Source organism: Hydra vulgaris, chromosome 02, assembly GCF_038396675.1.
Source record: "Hydra vulgaris chromosome 02, alternate assembly HydraT2T_AEP".
Classification (NCBI taxonomy): domain Eukaryota; kingdom Metazoa; phylum Cnidaria; class Hydrozoa; order Anthoathecata; family Hydridae; genus Hydra; species Hydra vulgaris.
Window position 1 is genome coordinate 63121431 of NC_088921.1, and position 17983 is coordinate 63139413.

The 17983-nt window shown below is 28.9% G+C and overlaps 1 protein-coding gene across 2 annotated transcripts in view; it reads left to right on the forward strand.

Moving 5' to 3' along the window:
* LOC100212833 (MATH and LRR domain-containing protein PFE0570w) overlaps nt 1-16531 on the forward strand; it is a 32123-nt gene extending 15592 nt beyond the window's left edge. For both annotated transcript variants that reach the window (XM_065791661.1, XM_065791660.1), the window contains exons 6-10: nt 13376-13483; nt 13702-13755; nt 13924-14727; nt 16104-16243; nt 16321-16531. In XM_065791661.1, the coding sequence (XP_065647733.1) occupies nt 13376-13483; nt 13702-13755; nt 13924-14727; nt 16104-16243; nt 16321-16423 (1209 nt within the window). In that variant the 3' untranslated portion in view covers nt 16424-16531. The remainder of the gene's footprint in view (nt 1-13375; nt 13484-13701; nt 13756-13923; nt 14728-16103; nt 16244-16320) is intronic.
* Nucleotides 16532-17983: the final 1452 nt, after the last annotated feature.

Here is a 17983-nt window from a genome sequence, read left to right on the forward strand (position 1 = left end):
ATAATAATCTTAATAACTTATGGTATGTGAACAATAACTTGTACTGTTAAATAACTCAATATGTGGTATTAACTTCATACCAGATTCTTAATAAAAAAAAATCTCAATAACTTTTGGTATTAAACAATAACTTATAAAATGCAATATGATAATTATGTTTTAACATTTGGTAGCTACATACCATAATAGCAATGTATTTAAAATTGCTCAATATTTTTTTAGTATTTTAATGTTAAACATTCTGGAACAGAAATTACCAAATGACTAATTACAGGAATATCATTAATACATAATTATTTGCAACAGTTATTTGCAGGCCCGGCGTGAGCCTTTGCGGCGCCCAGGGTCAAAATTTCCCAAGCGCCCTACTGAAAGTGAAAGCTGATCTAGTGATCCATAATTCAATACATATAATAAGCCATTTGATAATAAATCAAAGAGGATAAAAGAATATAGAATTTTTTAATTTTAATTAATGAACATTTGAACAGTTTATTTCTAGATAATTGCAATGGTCTTTTGACTTGGTTATACACTCATACATAAAATGATAAGTCGACACTAGAACATGGTAGAAACAGACCAAAGACAATCATTAAAAACTATTGGATGTTAAGAGCAAAAATTTGTCTAGAATACAACAGCTATTGTTGTTTCAACTTCAGAGGAAATTGATCTTTCGAGCTTTACTCATGGCGAATTTGGAAATCACTTCACCGTAGCACAACTTTTTGGCAAGATCATGCTCAATGGAAATAACAAGAAGATTCGTGAGTCGTTCTTGGCTAATTGTAGACCTTAAAGCTGTCTTAACTAGAGCAAGCTTACTAAAAGATCTCTCGCCTTCCGCAACAGAAACAGGGATGGTGTTGAAGAAAGGCAAGTGCAGACTGATTCGAAAGCGGCCGAAGACCTTTCTGGTCTCCCCGTTGAGAGAAGTTTCGTAGAAAAATGATTCAGGAACCTTCTTCTTATTAGAATCTTTCGGGAAAGCTGAAGGATTTCGAGGAAGCCCCTGTAGAAACACAGAATCTCTTTCCACTTTGGAAAGATGTGCTGCCCTCAAAGCAGGATCATTGGAAGGAATGGTAGCGATGTGTTCTTCTGTTGGCAACACCTGAGAATAAATTTTAAAAAATCTTATTTTATTAGCTTAAAAGTTTATTAACATCATTTCTTTTAAAGAGGTAGAACTTACCAAAATATTCTCTTCATTCACAGCTACCATTCCGATTTTTGATAGGGGCTCTCCCGAGCTTTCAGAAATGTCAGTGACATCGTTTTCAGTTCCAACCTATAAAAATAAGTTAAAAATTTATATAACATTGAATTAATCAAATGGGAAAATATCCTTTCACGGGGAAAACTATTTACTACTTGAATCGATTGACTTGGCAGGAAAGAGTTTGAAGCAGTAGGACTTTCATCTTCTCCTTTTTTTGTAACTGTAATACCACAGTCTTGAAGAGTGCGTTTGTTCTTTTCCTCATTCGCAGTTCTTTGAGCAGCGTTCTTTCTTACTTGACAACCAGACTCTTTCTTTTTAATACCAGACATGTTTTAATTCTTTTTGAAACAGCATCCGCTCATAAGCAAAGAACTGTTTGAATTTCTTCTTGATTGGGTCTATCAGACTATCACATCGATATCACGTGTTTCAAAATTGTTTCAAATTTGAGAGATTTTAAAAATTAGAGAAATAAATTTAATAAAATTGTTTTAATATTTTATATCAATATCAAACTACTTGGATTTAGTCTAATCTCTTTTTTTAATAAAGTAAAAAATCTCCGTTTTTAATTGAATGAAAATCTCCGTGCACTAAAGTTATTTTAAAATTTAATTCAGCGGGTTGTTAAATTAATCATTAGTATTCACTTTATTTGCGAGTTTCCGCTATATAAAAAGAATCGCTTTATTTAAAACTAATGTTTTGAAAGTAATGCTAATTTCTTAGTTTTAAAGCATTAATTACTTTTTCCATTTAAAAAGTCCAATTATGAAGCACTTCATTACAAAGTTGAAAATTTAAACTAAAAAAAATTGACCGGCCAAAAAAAGCAATTGACCGTCTATTATATGTTTTAGCTGGTCAAATTGACCGGCTGCTTTTGATTTCTTATTTTCCACGCTGCTTCCCAGTACTTCATCTTTTTTTTAAATAAACATGAAAAAAAAAATTATTTATATTCGGCTTCGTGCGCCCCTGTCGACCTGGCGCCCGGGACAAAACAACCCAGTAGACCCCCCCTCACGGCGGCCCTGGTTATTTGTCCATGACACTTAAATGTAGAGTAGGTATTGTTTATAATCTTTATTAGACAGGATCTTTTAGCATGCTATCCTTGTTTTATTAGGCAGGATCTTTCAGCCAGTTCTCTTAGTGTTTTATCAAGCAGGATCTTTTAGCCTGCTCTCCTTGTTTTAAAGTATTTTTTGCTTGAAAATGTTTTGCACATATAACAAATAAGTTAGTTGCCATACAGTTTAGCATATTCCCAAATACATTATCATTTAAACTTTTTATGGTTCGTAAATATTCATGGATATTGACAAAACTTTTTGTAACTTTTAATGGTTTGTAGTTCTTCATTGACTTTAAATGAAAATACTGTCACTGCATCTTGTTTTAAATCGTTTAATAAATAGCCAACAAGACAACTTTCAACTTTGTTCTACTAACAAAACTTTTAGTTTATTTTGTACAATTTCACTTCCTTTCAAAACACAAAAAAACACTTCCTTTCAAAACCCAAAAAAACTGGCCTTTTCTTTTGGCAAAAATGCAGAATATTATGCCGTATACTTTAAGTAGGCTATGCCAAAAGTTATGTTGAATGTTTCAGAAACTTTGATGTTGATAAAGAAATAGTCACTACTAAAAGTTTTTAAAACGAGTTCTTAAAGATCTTCTTTTATGTACCAAGTTTAAGTTATTAAACTGATATATTATGAAAAATAATTTTGAACCAACAGTAACCGACAGAAGGAACAATGAAGGTATGGAGACAACATATATTAGTTAAAGGATCAAGTAAACTATCCTTATTTAAATCTAGCGTTTAAAATCCCGAGATTTCAATAAGGAACATCAGAAGAAACTTGAAGGAGCTCACTACTATCCAAAAACCTTAAACAATTATTATACTTATAATTATTATTTTTTCCAAGTATAATTAGGGGAGAGTGGGGTATTGGCGAACACCTAAGCGGGAATGCGAATTAAAGACACCAGTTATACAAAATTGATCATATTTATTCCTTATCAATTAGTTTAACTACTCAGTCACAAACCCTCAAAAGGAATTTTTAAAAATCTTATTATAAAATAAAAATTTATGTTAGAAATAAAACCATTGGTGTTCGGAATTACCCTGCCTACGTGGGGTAATTCCAAACACATTGGGGGGCAATCACAAGCACTGTTGTGTAATAGCGAATAAAAAGCTAATTGTAATAACTAAGTCTAAAAACTATATTATGCAACAAAAACAAAAAAAAGGAGTGACTTTATTTCCATACAAGCTACAACAGAGTGTTACTCAAGAAAAAAGTTGCATAAAATTATCAGAAAAATTTAAAATCAAATTATAGTGAACAACATCCGCAGCTTCATTACACTACTGCACGTCTGGAACTGAGCATAGGATCCCTTCTCAGCAGGTAAAAAAAAATTGTCGAATTTATTTTTTTACAATGCTGTTTTGACCATGTTCGTAGTTACCCCGCGTTCGCCATTACCCCACTCTCCCCTACTTAGAAGAAATATCATCAGCTAACGCTTTACGTAAGAACTCAGAAGTTCAACAAGATGTTTATACTTTATATATGTATCCCAAAAGCAAACATGCAGATCTATTTGACTTAATTTAGAAATATTTTTATGAGATTCATCAAATTTTTTTTTTTTTTTAGTTTACAATTATTAATCGTAATATAACAATATAACAATACATAAACTTGGTATCTGAAAGAAGATCCAAAAGATCTTGTCGCCAGAACCATATAAAATATATCAAACGTGTATATATAATATAATAATTTAATACAATTGATTTAATAATTATTAACAATGTAGAATAAACAAAAACAGAAAATAATTTTACATTTCAAAAATATTTATATATATTGTCAGTAGAAAGAATAAAGTTTTTTAATTTAGTTTTAAAAATAGAAAACGAAATTGACAAATCAAAATTTAAAACAACGATTTTGTTCCATAAATACGGTGCTCGATAGTTTATGCAAAACTGATAAAACTTTGTTTGACAAAAGGGTTCAATTATTAAATTATTATTTCGTAAAGTATTTCGTAAAGTATTTCGTAAAGTGTTTCGTAAAGTATTTCGTAAAGTATTTCGTAAAGTATTTCGTAAAGTATTTCGTAAAGTATTTCGTAAAGTATATTTGTTTATAGCTTTATGGGTAAAAAGATCTTTAAAAATGAGCAATGGTTGTTCACTTTTACAACGAAACATAAAACATAAAATATTATAGACATTGAGTTCGTAAACGTTAAGTGCTTTAACGTTCTTAAACAAAATATTAGAATGAGAAAAACGATTTCAAAACATGTTAAATGCATTGCGTGTTTCTGACGATGGTAGAGATTTCCTAACTTACTTTTAGAGGTACTTTCTCAAACAATATTGGCATAATTTATATAGCTATGTATAAATGAGTAGTAGAGTTGAATTAAGTTTTTTTTATTTAGATAGTATCTGACCTTATATAGAATTCCAATACTTTTGGCCAGTTTAGTTGAAGTAAAGTCGATATGATACTTCCATGTAATATTTTCATCAATGCAAGTGCCTAAAAATCTTGTGACCGACTCCTTTTTTATTTCAGTTTTATCAATAAAAAGTTTAGGTAAATTATTTGGTAAAAAAACTTTTTTGCGAGGGAGTGGAAAAGGATCCATTTTGTTTTGTCAATGTTTAAAGTTAACTTGTTGCACTTAAACCAGTTGGAGATGTGATTGAGTTCTTTATTCATATTTAAAAATAGCTCATAAATGTGACTGTTTGATAGAAATAAATTAGTATCGTCCGCAAAAATGATACTCATAAGGTTAGAAGCTTTATTTAAATCATTTATATAGACTAAAAACAAAAGTGGGCCTAGAATAGTGTGGAACTGTGGAACACCACACTTTATGTCAATTAATTTTTCATTTTGAAAATAATCTCCATAGAAAACAAATTGTTTTCTATTTGTCAAATAACTTTTATACCATTTTATTAATTTGCCATTAATTCCATAAAAGTTGAGTTTCTTAAGTAGAATTTTGTGATCGACCGTGTCGAATGCTTTTGATAGGTCAATGAAAATACCTAGTGTATATTGTGATCTACCAAATATATTGGAAATTTCACGAATGAACTGCGCAATGGCTTGTTCAGTTGAACAATTTTTTTTAAAACCGAATTGATTTTTATATAGAAGTTTATTTAGATTAAGGTAATTGTATGTTCTATTGTATATAATTCTTTCTAAAATTTTCGAGAAGGTTGAAAGAACTGAGATAGGGCGATAATTAGTAATATTTGATTTTTTTTCCGTCTTTGTAAATTGGAGTAACTTTAGCTAATTTTAATTGGTCGGGGAATACACCTTGCTGTATAGATGCCCTGAACACTTTATAAAAAATACATTTTAAATTTTCAAAGCAATCTATGATTATGTTGCCATTTATTTCCTTCGCACCTGTAGCTTTGTTTCTTTTAAGAGATTTGTAAGCTCTCTCAAACTCATCAAAAGATAAGTCAGAATATAAATTATCTATAAAAAGCGAATTATTTATAGGCTCTAGGAAATCACTAAAAGTTTTTTCCGTAATAGGAATCTTATTTGCCAATTTAGTTCCAATATCAATAAAATATTTATTAAACTCGTTTGCAATTTCGTTTGGTTCATATATATTTGTTTTATTTATTTTAATTACTTTAGGAAGGTAGTTTGAATTTGTTTTTTGTTTTCCTGTTATTTCTTTCAACGTTCTCCAAGTATTTTTTGAGTCGTTTTTAAATTTACTAATTAAATTTGAATAATAATTTTTTTTAAGTTATTTACGAATTTTTTCAAATAGATGTTGGTAATTTTTATATTTTTGTTGGTTTTCATCTGATTTTGTTTTTAAATATTTAATATATAGTTTCTGTTTGATTTTAGAGGATTTTCTAAGTCCTTTGGTAATCCATGGACTATTCAAGGTTTTTTTTTTTATAAAACTTATTATATATTGTATTTGCGTCATCACTAAAGTTAATATGTTTCCAATGCAGAAGTGATAATTGATATTGAAAGGATTTTATATTGTTTTCGTTGAAGGCACGTTTTTTTATTATATTTTGTCTTTCGGGGTTATTAGAGGATACAGTATGAATTGTAAGAAAAATGGGGAAATGATCGGATATGTCGGTTTTTATAATTCCTTTTTGTAATTTCTTATTATAAATATCTGTTGTAAAAATATTATCAATAAACGTCGTTGAAGTTTTGGTTATTCTAGTAGGGCAATTAAATAAAGGAAGAGCTCCTGCCATAAATATTTCATCATAAAAACTTTTTACTTTTTTATCTTTACTATAAATTAGACAGTTCATGTTGAAATCTCCAATTATAAAAGTAATTTTGTTTTCTTTGCTACCTTTGCGAATGATATTACGCTGTAAAACTAAGATTTTCAGACGCACCATCTAGCGGTCTATAACAGCAGCTTAATAGAATACTTTTTTTTTTATTGTTTAAAATTTTATTAGTTACGATTTCTTTATCGCCGTCAGAAACGCACTAATCATTCCTAATGTGATACAATGTAAATTTAACGTAAATCAGAACTCCTCCACCCCGTTTATTTGTTTGTCTTTCTAACAAAATTGTTTCAAACCTGGAAGATGGCAAATAGAATTATTTTTAAACTTATTCGAAGAAATCCATGTTTCCGTTAAGCAAATTATATTAAAAATATTTTCAGTTTCATCTAAAAAATCACAAAACTTTTCAAAATTTTTATTTAGACTTCAAATATTAATGTGAAGGATTCTGATTTTTTGATTTTCAGTGCCGTTTTTATTAAGAAATTCTTTTAACTTATTGGGATAAAGATAAGAACAACGTGTGTTCACATCATTAAAAAAGTTGACATCTGGATCTGAATTAAGATCTGATTTTAAGTATTTATCATGAAAATTAAAAGTAAAGGATTCGTAGTCATCCATTTTTGTTTTTAAATTTGATTATAGAATATTAAAAGAATTCCTTTATAATTATAGGTCACGCGTGATTAATTTATTGTAAGTTACTTTAGCAAACTTACCTTTCACTCGCAATTCCTTCGCTTCTTTGAAAAGTTTTCTTCGTAAATTTATTGTAAAATCGCTATAGTCTTTGTTAACGTACAACCACTCGTTCCAAAGCTTCATCGTCGTATATTTGTTTAACACTAGGACTTTGTCTTTGTAGTTTTGAAATCGAACAACAATTGATCTGTTTTTTCCTGTTTCTTTTCCAACTCGATGGGCTCTATATATTAAATTATTTTCTTGTATATTAAGCTTCGTACTGAGGAAATCTTTGATTTTTTGTTCACTTTTTTCCCAAGTTTCATTAGCTTTATCTTCAATCCCAACAAATCTCAAGTTGTTTCTACGGCTTCTGTCTTCTTGTTCTACTATTTTTTCTTCTATGTTATTGTTTCCATTTTCAATATTACTTATATCTGGTGATTTTTTCGACTCTGTTTTTTTTAATTCTGTAAGTTCAATTATTATTTTATCATAGCTTTTGTGTATAAATTCAACAGCTTTCTGTACCTCAGATAATTCTTTTTTTAACGTAAAGTTTTCATCTTTTAAGTAGATAAATTTAATTTCCATTTTTTCTATCCAATCATTAAAATTTTCATCATAGTATTCTCATGATTTTCAAGGATTTCTTCAAGTTGTGCTGGTGTAAAGTTTTTCGCCATTATTATACGTTTTTTAAAACGCTCTGAAAAACCCGTTCGTTCGCGGTGAAATTTGCGGTGGAAAAAAAAAAAAATAAGGTGGTTTAATAAAAGACTTTGTTCGATTCATTTAGCATTGCTTTTTTAACAAAAAGAGCAAAACCGTTACATTAAATGTAATTGAATTTTTTTCCTCAAGTAAAATTTTGAGAGATTTGATTGTCTGGAAACATGGAACAGAATAAAGTTGTCAGTCCTTGGCCTTGGCCTTGCCTTAAGATCAAAAATTAAGGCCTTGGCCTTGAAATTTTTGACCTCGGCCTTAATTGTTTTGGCCTTGGCCTTCATAAAAAAATACATAAAATGAAAGAATTAAAAGTTTTCATTCTTTATTTTATAATATTTTTGTTTTCGGCTTTTATACATATCGACAAGTATATTTTCTTATTGACTTTGTTGAATTCTGCGCACAACCTTGATCTAATTTCACAACATGTGGTTTTATTGTCACAGCACTTGCTACCTACAGTTTTGTTAATAATTGGCCTTAACGTAAAGCGAAAATTTAAGTTTTTGGTCTTGTAAATGTTTGCGTAGGCCTAAGCCTTGAAACTTTTATTCTTGGCTATGTATACATGTGGCGTTGACCTTGTCCTTAACCTTGTAACTTTTGGCCTTGATCTTGGCCTTGGTCTTGGCCTTGGTTTTGTAACATGTGGGCTTGTCCGTGGCCTTGCTACTTTTGGCCTTGTTAACAACTCTTGAACAGAAATGCATACAATTAATTCTGAACAACGGTACAAATATTTACATTTTGAAACTTCAAGTGATACAATTCACTCTGCATTTAATGTTTAATTTCTTGACATCATTCCATTCAAGTTCGTTTGTTTTTGAGTTGCTTTCCTGATTTTTTACTGCAGAGAGCTTTTAACTTTACTGGCTGCTACCATACGAACAATCGCCACATGTTTATTCCCAGAACTATGCTGCCTATTATTTTCTATTCAACCGTTTGCAATCCCTCAAAAAACTTTCAAATAACTTAAAAAAACCTTAATAAAATTTTTATTTTACTTTTTATCTCTTTACGGCCACTTTTCAAACTCTCTTTTAATGAGCGACAAGACTTTAAACTTACTTTTATCCCTACCGGCATTTGGTTCTAAAAAATGTCTTATAAACGTTCAAAAGACGTTCAGAACGTCTTTTGAAAGTTCCGAAGACGTCTTTTTAGGACCAAATGCCGGCTGAGATACTTTAGCATTATTTTTACTTTTCTAAACAAAACAAATAAATTCTTTACGGTAACCATAAAGAAAAATAACTTCATTTAAACTAACTTACACTAAAAATTAGATAAACTCATTGGTATCGTTAATATAAAATGTTGTGATAAGAATAAGTAAAGATTGTCAAAAAATATTATTATAAAAATAATTAGAGGTTGTCAAAAAAAGTTGCTATAAGAATAAGAGAAGATTGTCAAAAAATATTGTTATAAGAATAAGTAAAAATTGTCAAAATATATTGCTATAGGAATAAAATAAAAAAATTAAAAAAAAGTGTTTTAAAAAGAATAAGTAAAGATTATCAAAAAATATTGTTATAAGTGTAAGTAAAGATTGTCAAAAAGTATTGTTAGAAGAAAAAGTAAAGATTGTAAAAAAATATTTTTAAAAGAATAAGTATTAAGAAGTATAAGATTGTCAAAAATTCAACTACTGTTATTATTATAAAAATCTGCTAATTGTAAAAATCTGATACTGGAAACCATTTTTAAAATATAAACATACAATGAAAAATATTGCAAAAAGACACTGTTACCATATTAAAACAAATAAAATAACCCAAAATGTGTTTACATGATGTGTTTACAAAATGTGTTTACAAAATGTGTTTACAAAATGTGTTTACATGATATTTTTCAGATAACTTTATTGAAAAAACATCAAGAAAAAGTAATGTCTATATCGAAGCTTTTTTATTAGTTGTTATATAGCAAAAATGTCATCGAGAAATAGTGTACATTTACGCTATTGACAAATGTGTTTGATCTCAAACATAGAAAATGTAATTTTAAAATTTATTCTCAAGCTTGTATCAGCAAAATTGTTCTTGAAACTGGTGCATGACTAATATCGGTATTGTTATTGCTTTCAGATAAATAAAATATTTATGAAAACTTTAAGGAATGTCACATGAAATTTTTAAAATAAAAAGGGTTTATTTTAAAAATTTCTAACATCTTGTGTGGCCACCCTGTTCATTTTAAAAATTTCTAACATCTTGTGTGGCCACCCTGTTCATTTTAAAAATTACATTTTGAAAAGTTACATAATCATCTAGTTGAAAAGTACATTTTAATCTAGTTGATTATAAGATTTAATTGATTATTTACTTAAAAAACAAAATGTTAAAATATATACCGCTGTAGAAGCATGTGACATTCCTTAAAGTTTTCATAAATATTTTATTTATCTGAAAGCAATAACAATACCGATATTAGTCATGCACCAGTTTCAAGAACAATTTTGCTGATACAAGCTTGAGAATAAATTTTAAAATTACATTTTCTATGTTCGAGATCAAACACATTTGTCAATAGCGTAAATGTACACTATTTCTCGATGACATTGCCGAAAATTTTTTTACTTAATCACAAATTGATTTTGATAAAAGTTTGATAAACTTTTACCAATCTTCTTTGGGATGATGATAATACTAATATACTTGTAGATAAAACAAATTTATATTGTTTTCAACATTACAGATAGAGTATAAATGTAACTGCAAAAGAAATAGAGCATTTTTAAGGCTATACTGGGATGAAGAGACATACAGGGCCGTGGCTAGGCTATATATAGATATAGATATAGGTATATATCAACACGCTTCAGATAATCCGAATCAGTTACCTTCTCTACTCGACTTATGTCTTGCTTCTAATTATAGTCAGTGCTCAGTTTCTCTACATTCATTTTAAGGCGCTTCTGAATGCAGTTTGATCTCTCTAAAACTATTATCTCATTCTTCTTCATCATCAGAAACCCCCTATCATCACACCTCTTACAACTACCTTAAAGCTGATTGGGACTGAATATTCTTCGTGATGACTCTTGGGTAAAAGTATTTCGTCTTCCTGCTGACAAATGCGCTTCTTATTTAACTTCTTGGATTCAGATTGGCATGGAATCTTTTATTACCTCTCGACAATTTCAAGTTAAGCCTCATTCTTCTCAATAATTTTCCTCGCATTGAGTTACAGCAATTTCCAATAGTAATGTCTATCATATTCATGTCTATCAGCAAGCAATTCCCCAGAAAATAGACGTCTATATACTACTTCAAGAAACCATTAGAAATAAAAAACTATAGAAAGGTTTTGTCTAACGCCAAATCACGCTGCTCTCAGATCACGAAATCTCGTATTTTCTCTAAAAAATTAGGCTTGATTTCTAGATTATCTTTAACAGTATTTATGTTAAGGTTAATGTTCCACCTCTCTTGTATTGTTCAGATTTTGTCACCTCACCTAATGGCAAAGCTTAATTGTTTGCTAAGAACTTTTTATTGATATTATCTCCTGATTCTACTAGCTGCGTTCTAACTGATATAGCCGACAAACAGGTTGATCAATTGCTTAACAGTATCACTCCAACTTCTGTATCTAAAGTGATTTTCTGCTTAGACCCTTCTACAGCTTGTGGTCCGGACAGCATACCTGTTATAGTCTTGCAGTAGTATTCTCCGTAGCTGTTTTCTTAACTTTCAAAACTATTTAACAAGTGCTTATCGGAGTCTTGTTTTCTGGCATGCCAAAATACGGCATCTGTTATCCCTATTTTCAAAGTCCGGAGAGCAATCTGACTTGTCTAACTACCGTCCAATTAGTCTTCTTACAATCATAAGCAAGGTTTTTGAGTCTTTAATTAACAAACAATTAATCTCTCATTTTGAATCTAATAACTTATTTCTGATCATCAATATGGATTTTGATCTTCTAGTTCTACAGCTGATTTGCTAACATTAATACTGATAGGTTTTATGGTGCATTAGATAGCTGTTGAGAGATTAAGGCTATCGCTCTTGGCATTTCTAAAGCTTTTGATAAGGTTTGGCATGCTAGTTTTCTCCATAAGCCTTCTTCTTATGGTATATCAGATAATATCTTAAAGTTTATTGAATCCTTCCTTACCAATACTATTAAATTTGTCCTCGATGTACAGCACTCTTATTCCTCTCCTGGAACTTCAGGGGTTCCCGAAGGTACTATCCTTGGTCCTATATTCTTTTTAAGTTACATAAAAGATCTTCCTGGTGTTCTCACATCTAAGGTGGTGTTGTTTGCTGGTGATATTATCATTCATAGTTGTCTTGATAAGAAGCCAACACTCTCTGATTGCTTGGAAGGGGCAACTGAGCTTGAAAAAGATCTCACCTCTGCTACAGCATGGGGCTTGCAGTGGCCGGTGAACTTTAACTCTGATAAAGCTCAATTTTTTCAGCTAATCGTTATCTCAATAATCTAGATCTTCCTATATTTATGAACGCTAATGCACTCGATGAGTCATCTATCCTTGATCTTCTAGGATTAACTCTTGCTTCCGATCTTTTTTGGAAACCATATATTAAATTGATTGCAAAATTAACATCTGCTAAAGTTGCATTTCTTTATCGTGCACGCCACTTTCTTTCTCCGGATTCTATTCTTTATCTCTATAAATCTCAAATCCGTCCTTGTTCGGAATATTATTGTAGCCAACTTCTAACCATTATCACACCGTCGTAATGTTGCTTCTCTTTCTCTTTTCTATAAACACTATAATGGGCAATGCCCTCAAGAGCTAGCGTCTCTACTCTAATAGTGTTGTAGGTTCTCTTTGAAAATTTGGAAAATCAAAAGAAAAGAGAAATCGATATCGCGATGAACCTGCAAATGCAGCTATATCGTGATAAAATAGAAATATACGTTTAGCGTGTGCAATCATGCATATTCATGATTGCACATGCTTTTAACTTAAATTCTTTTTAAAATCATGAATGCTTAAAGACGTGCCTATTTGACGATACGCCCTGTGCGTCATGAAAGCTCTCGGCGACCCTGAACATAACAACGATAAAAATAAGTTAAAAACGAACTGAGAACGCAGTTTACAATTTAAGCACATTTATTATAAGTTATAAAGTTTTTTTTTGATATACAATTTAAAAGAATTGTACCTTATAACATTACAATATAATACATTATATTAAGTATATTATAAAAGTATACAATAATATGTGCATGGTCGTTAAAAACCTTTCTATTTTAACTATAATTAAAGCATATATAATTCTCAAAATCTATAGCTCATGCAAGCGAGTTATTGGTTTTAAGAATTATATATGATTTTAAGGCTTTCACTAAAATCTCTTTTTTAGGCTGGTAAATCAATTACATTATTCTCACCTCCTTCAAGTGCAATTTACAGACCATCAAAATTATCTATTAATAACTACAAAAAAAAAGATTACTTAGGAAAAGCAAAGGTAAAATGAGGAATAAAAATTTAGATTAAGGATAAGAAAACTTGTCTTTTATTATATTTAGATACATAAAACTTATATAAAAGAAAATATTTATAAAAGTATTTATTATGCAATAAAACAAAGTTAAAAATCAACTATTAAGTCAAAAATATAAAAAAATTGATATTAGTAATGATTGTTTAATATTGTAATTCTTTAATTTATTTTGAACAAATCAGGTAATTGCCGCCGAAAACGAAGAAAGTCTTTACACCTGTTTTTCTGGAAAGGAGGTATTGACATCAGTTTTATTTAAAATATTAATTTTAATAATGATTTGCTACATCGTTTTTTTATTTTTGTTTGTTTTTTTTTTGTTTTATTTTACTTTCTTTTCAAAAGTATTTGAATTATTCTAGAATTATAAACGTTTTGATAAAATGCTTTTACAAATTTTTTAGTTGCAGGCCACGCAGTCTAAGAACGCCCATGAGGAAGTCCAAGCTAAAGAGAACTTCAAAAGTGAACGCAACACCATGTTGGAACAAATTAGGCAGCCAGAGCGTAAAGCAACTTTAAAAAAACCAAAACCAGTAAAACAACTACCAGTTCCAGTTGATCAAGAATCAGAAATAGAATCAAATCTTCAAACAATTCTAAATAAGCCATTGTTTGAAAACGTGTCCACCGAAAAAATGCATATTGAAGATAAATCTTCTGAAAACAAATTCACTGAAAACGGTTCCTCATCTTCATGTGAAACAACAAGTAAACCTTCGTCTCCAGAATTAAGTTTCGAAGAACAATCAATCTCTTCAGAAAACACAGCAATGCCCAAAGAATATCCCAAGCCTTCTAATCTTCGCCCGCAGAAGCCATTACCAAACTTAACTAACGATTCAAATAAAAATGAACATATCATAGAACATGATACTTCTGAAGAACTTGATCAGCGTACAAGTTTAGCAAACAATGATATTTTTAAACTCAACAACAACACTACGTCGGTTAATGCAGAATCGCAAAAATTATCCTTCAATAATACCCGACCAACAAATATCCGAAGTAACACAATTGCAGAACCTTCTACTATTTACCATACGCTTCCATTTATAAACAACAGTAATACATTAAATACAAGGAGTAATAGCATCTCTGAAGTTTCTTCTGAAAAAAAGAGTAAAAAATTGAAAAATAAATTATTCCATACCAAAGCAAACATAATGGAAGTTTTAAAATATGATTCAAAAAACTCAAAGCAAGAAGTAAAGCTTTTTATTTATTTTTTCTTATTTTTGTATTTAGTTACAGTTAGGAAAAAAAGGTTAAAACTCAAACAAAAATAGAATTTACTATAAAATAGACACAATTAACACTGTAATATAGTTAAAGGTTGTACAGATTTCTAAAGAATTCTAAAGAGTGTTCGTTGAATCTGTATCCTATCAACAAATACTATTTTTATATAAATTACTATGTATTGATTTGTTTTTATTATTACTATATATTAATAGGTTATCGTTGTTAGTTTTTTATTTTATATATTATGTTTTATTTGATTCAATGTTTCTTTGTTTGATGTTTTATTTAAATATTTTTAGGGTAAGGGTTAAGGGTCAGAGTTTGGCTCAGGGTTTAGGATCAGGTTTAAGGTTAGGGTTTAGAGTAAGGTTTAAGACTAAAGAGTACTTTTTATAGAAGATTCTTATTCTGTAAAATATTTTATTATAAAATTTTGAAAAACGTACAAACTTGAAAAATTTAAGTGGAAGAGAAAAATAACAGCTAATACCTGTTAAATACTTTATTGGTATTTGCTGGTTTATTAAATTAATGTTTTAAAAAACAAAAGTGGTTAGAATTCAAATAATACCTAATAAATTTTTGTACAAATCTTTTCTAAAATTTTGCCATTAATATCCTTTATATTTTATCTAAAAGTAATCAAATTGTAATAAAATATGTCATTTGAATTTTTTATGATACAGAATTAATTGGTTAAATGGATAAATAATTGTGTGAATGGTTGTAATGGTTGGATGGTTAATCCATCCAATGATATCTACGATTATTTTATATAATTACATTTGTTATAATAAATATAATCAATTAAGCATAACATAACAGTTTGTTATGCTTATATTTAACAATAGTTATATTCATAATAAGTAAGTGGTCAATCTAGACCATGTCAAGATCAGTTGTGTCAACATTGATGACGTAACTGTTAATTGTTTTTGATAAAATTTGAAATTTACTGTTTCACTTTTATTAATTTACAGTTTTTATTAAAATTTACTTATCATAACAACAAGGTTTTACCTCGGCTAATTTACTCCAATTTTTTTTTTGTTCTAAATATTAGTGTATTTAGTAAATTTAAAAAGTTTGATCATTTATTTTTAATGGAAAGATTGTACTAATTTAAAAATGTTAACAAAATAAAAAAAAAATTGAAAAAAAAATAAAAAAACTGTATCAAAAATTTTCTTTTATCTCATTGTTAAACAGAAGCCCTGGATAATCTTAATTATTGTTGATTAAAACAATTGCATTATAACAGCTTAAAAAAATTCTCAATTCTTTCTTTTTGCTTCTTTTTAATTTGTATTACTTTTTTTAAAACGTAATTTTTTTTTAGAGTAACGCTCAGTCAAATTCGTTTGAAATTGAAGTTCAGTATACATTTGTGCAGAAAGTTTTTATTAATGACAGTTATTCATTTGGTGAAGTAGAAAACTTGATAAAATCCAGGACTATCCCGCAAAAAATTGAACTATGGTAAAGCATTAGTAAAAAAAATTTATTTTTAAAACTTTAACTTATTGTTTATATGTTAAATTTAAATTTTCTTTTAGCTATAACGATGAACTTGGTCGACAGCAAAAGTTAAACGAAAATAACATGCATGAATATTTAAAAAATGGTCCTAAGAAGAAAATATTTTGTTTTCCAGCCTAATAAAAAAATATATTTTAAAGAATTTATTCATAATTAAAGTTTGTAAGTTTGTATACTTTGTAAAATAAATATAAAACTATTTTATAAAATAAAAACAATCATTCTGCATACCATTTGTTTGTATCAAAATTGATGAGCATATTTTCAGACTCACTCATTCCTTCAAAACTCATTTGTACAACGAGCTTAAATGACAAGCAAAACCGAAAAAAATACTTTTACGGTTACTAATACAAGTCAAGCAAACCGTAAAAATTTATGTGCTTTGAATATGCTCTTTTTTTGCATGCAAAAATTATGTGAGCAATTTCATTATTTAGTAGTTTTTGCTTTTGCTTGCTATTTGATCGCTTTTCCTAATTAACTTGTTGCGATTTGATATCCTGATTCAGTCACGTTTTGCTTTTTTTGTCTCTATTAGATTAATGATATTTTGATTACGATATGATAGTCCCATTAACTAAAATTTTCTTGATTAAATTATTCGGATTTAATGTCATTGAGCTATTTAAAAAAATATAGAACAAGTAACTTCGGCTAAAAACTTTTAAGAATTAAAAAGATTTAAAAATATGTTTTTCTGGACAAGTGTGATCTCCTCGTAATGCGGTAATGTTTAATGTGTAGCTCGTTATGATTATGGTAAAATGTTAGCTTTTAAACGAAATTTAGAATAAAGTTGCTAATGTTAGAAACGTTGCTGCTCATGTTTTTGTAACTAATTTACTAGCTGTTGTATTGACGCATTAGCAAGCAATCCTTTTCATCGGACGTTGCACCAAAACGTTAATATCTTGTGCAATTTTTACTACTGCTTCTTGATTTTTTTGAATCTTTGGTTAAAAATAGACAAACAGGTTTTGGTCAGCTAGATAAAAGTTTTTTAAAAATTTAAATCGAAAAAGCTTTAAATCCAAGGGCAACATTTTTTCAACAATAACTTTTTCGGTTTGTTAGATTCGCGTGCTTTCTCGCGTGCAAGTTGTTTTTTATGATGTACAGCTGACACTGACCGATATTGTTTATCAGCACGCCAACAACTTCTTTTTCAATCCACTTCCATTTAAAAAAATGTATTTCAATTAACTTAAATGACATTTCTTGTTGCACTTGATAATTTATATAATATATAACATAAAACACAGGCAACAAAAAAATATACAACTCATTTTTCACCAGCACGTCAAGTTGTAAAGATATTTGGGTTCAAATCTTAAGCAATAGGGATAAAATCCCTAATATTGTCAAAAAAAAAGTTTTCAAAAATATGTCAACTTGTTTCTCAAAAGAAGCGTGTTTTCATAGAGATTTTAGAAATATAAATATAAAGTAAAAATAGTTTTACTTTATATTTATTATTCAAAAATAATGTGAAAAATTGCTCAAGACTCTCAAAAGACTTTTAACAAAATATAAAAGTATAATATAAAAGTTTAATATAAAAACAATAGAAATAATTTAAAAAGTAATAATTAGGGGTGAAGAGACGTAAAAAAAATGTACCAGCTCCGACTATGACTCTAATCGTTTAAAGTTTTAGAGTACGACTCCGACTCCAAC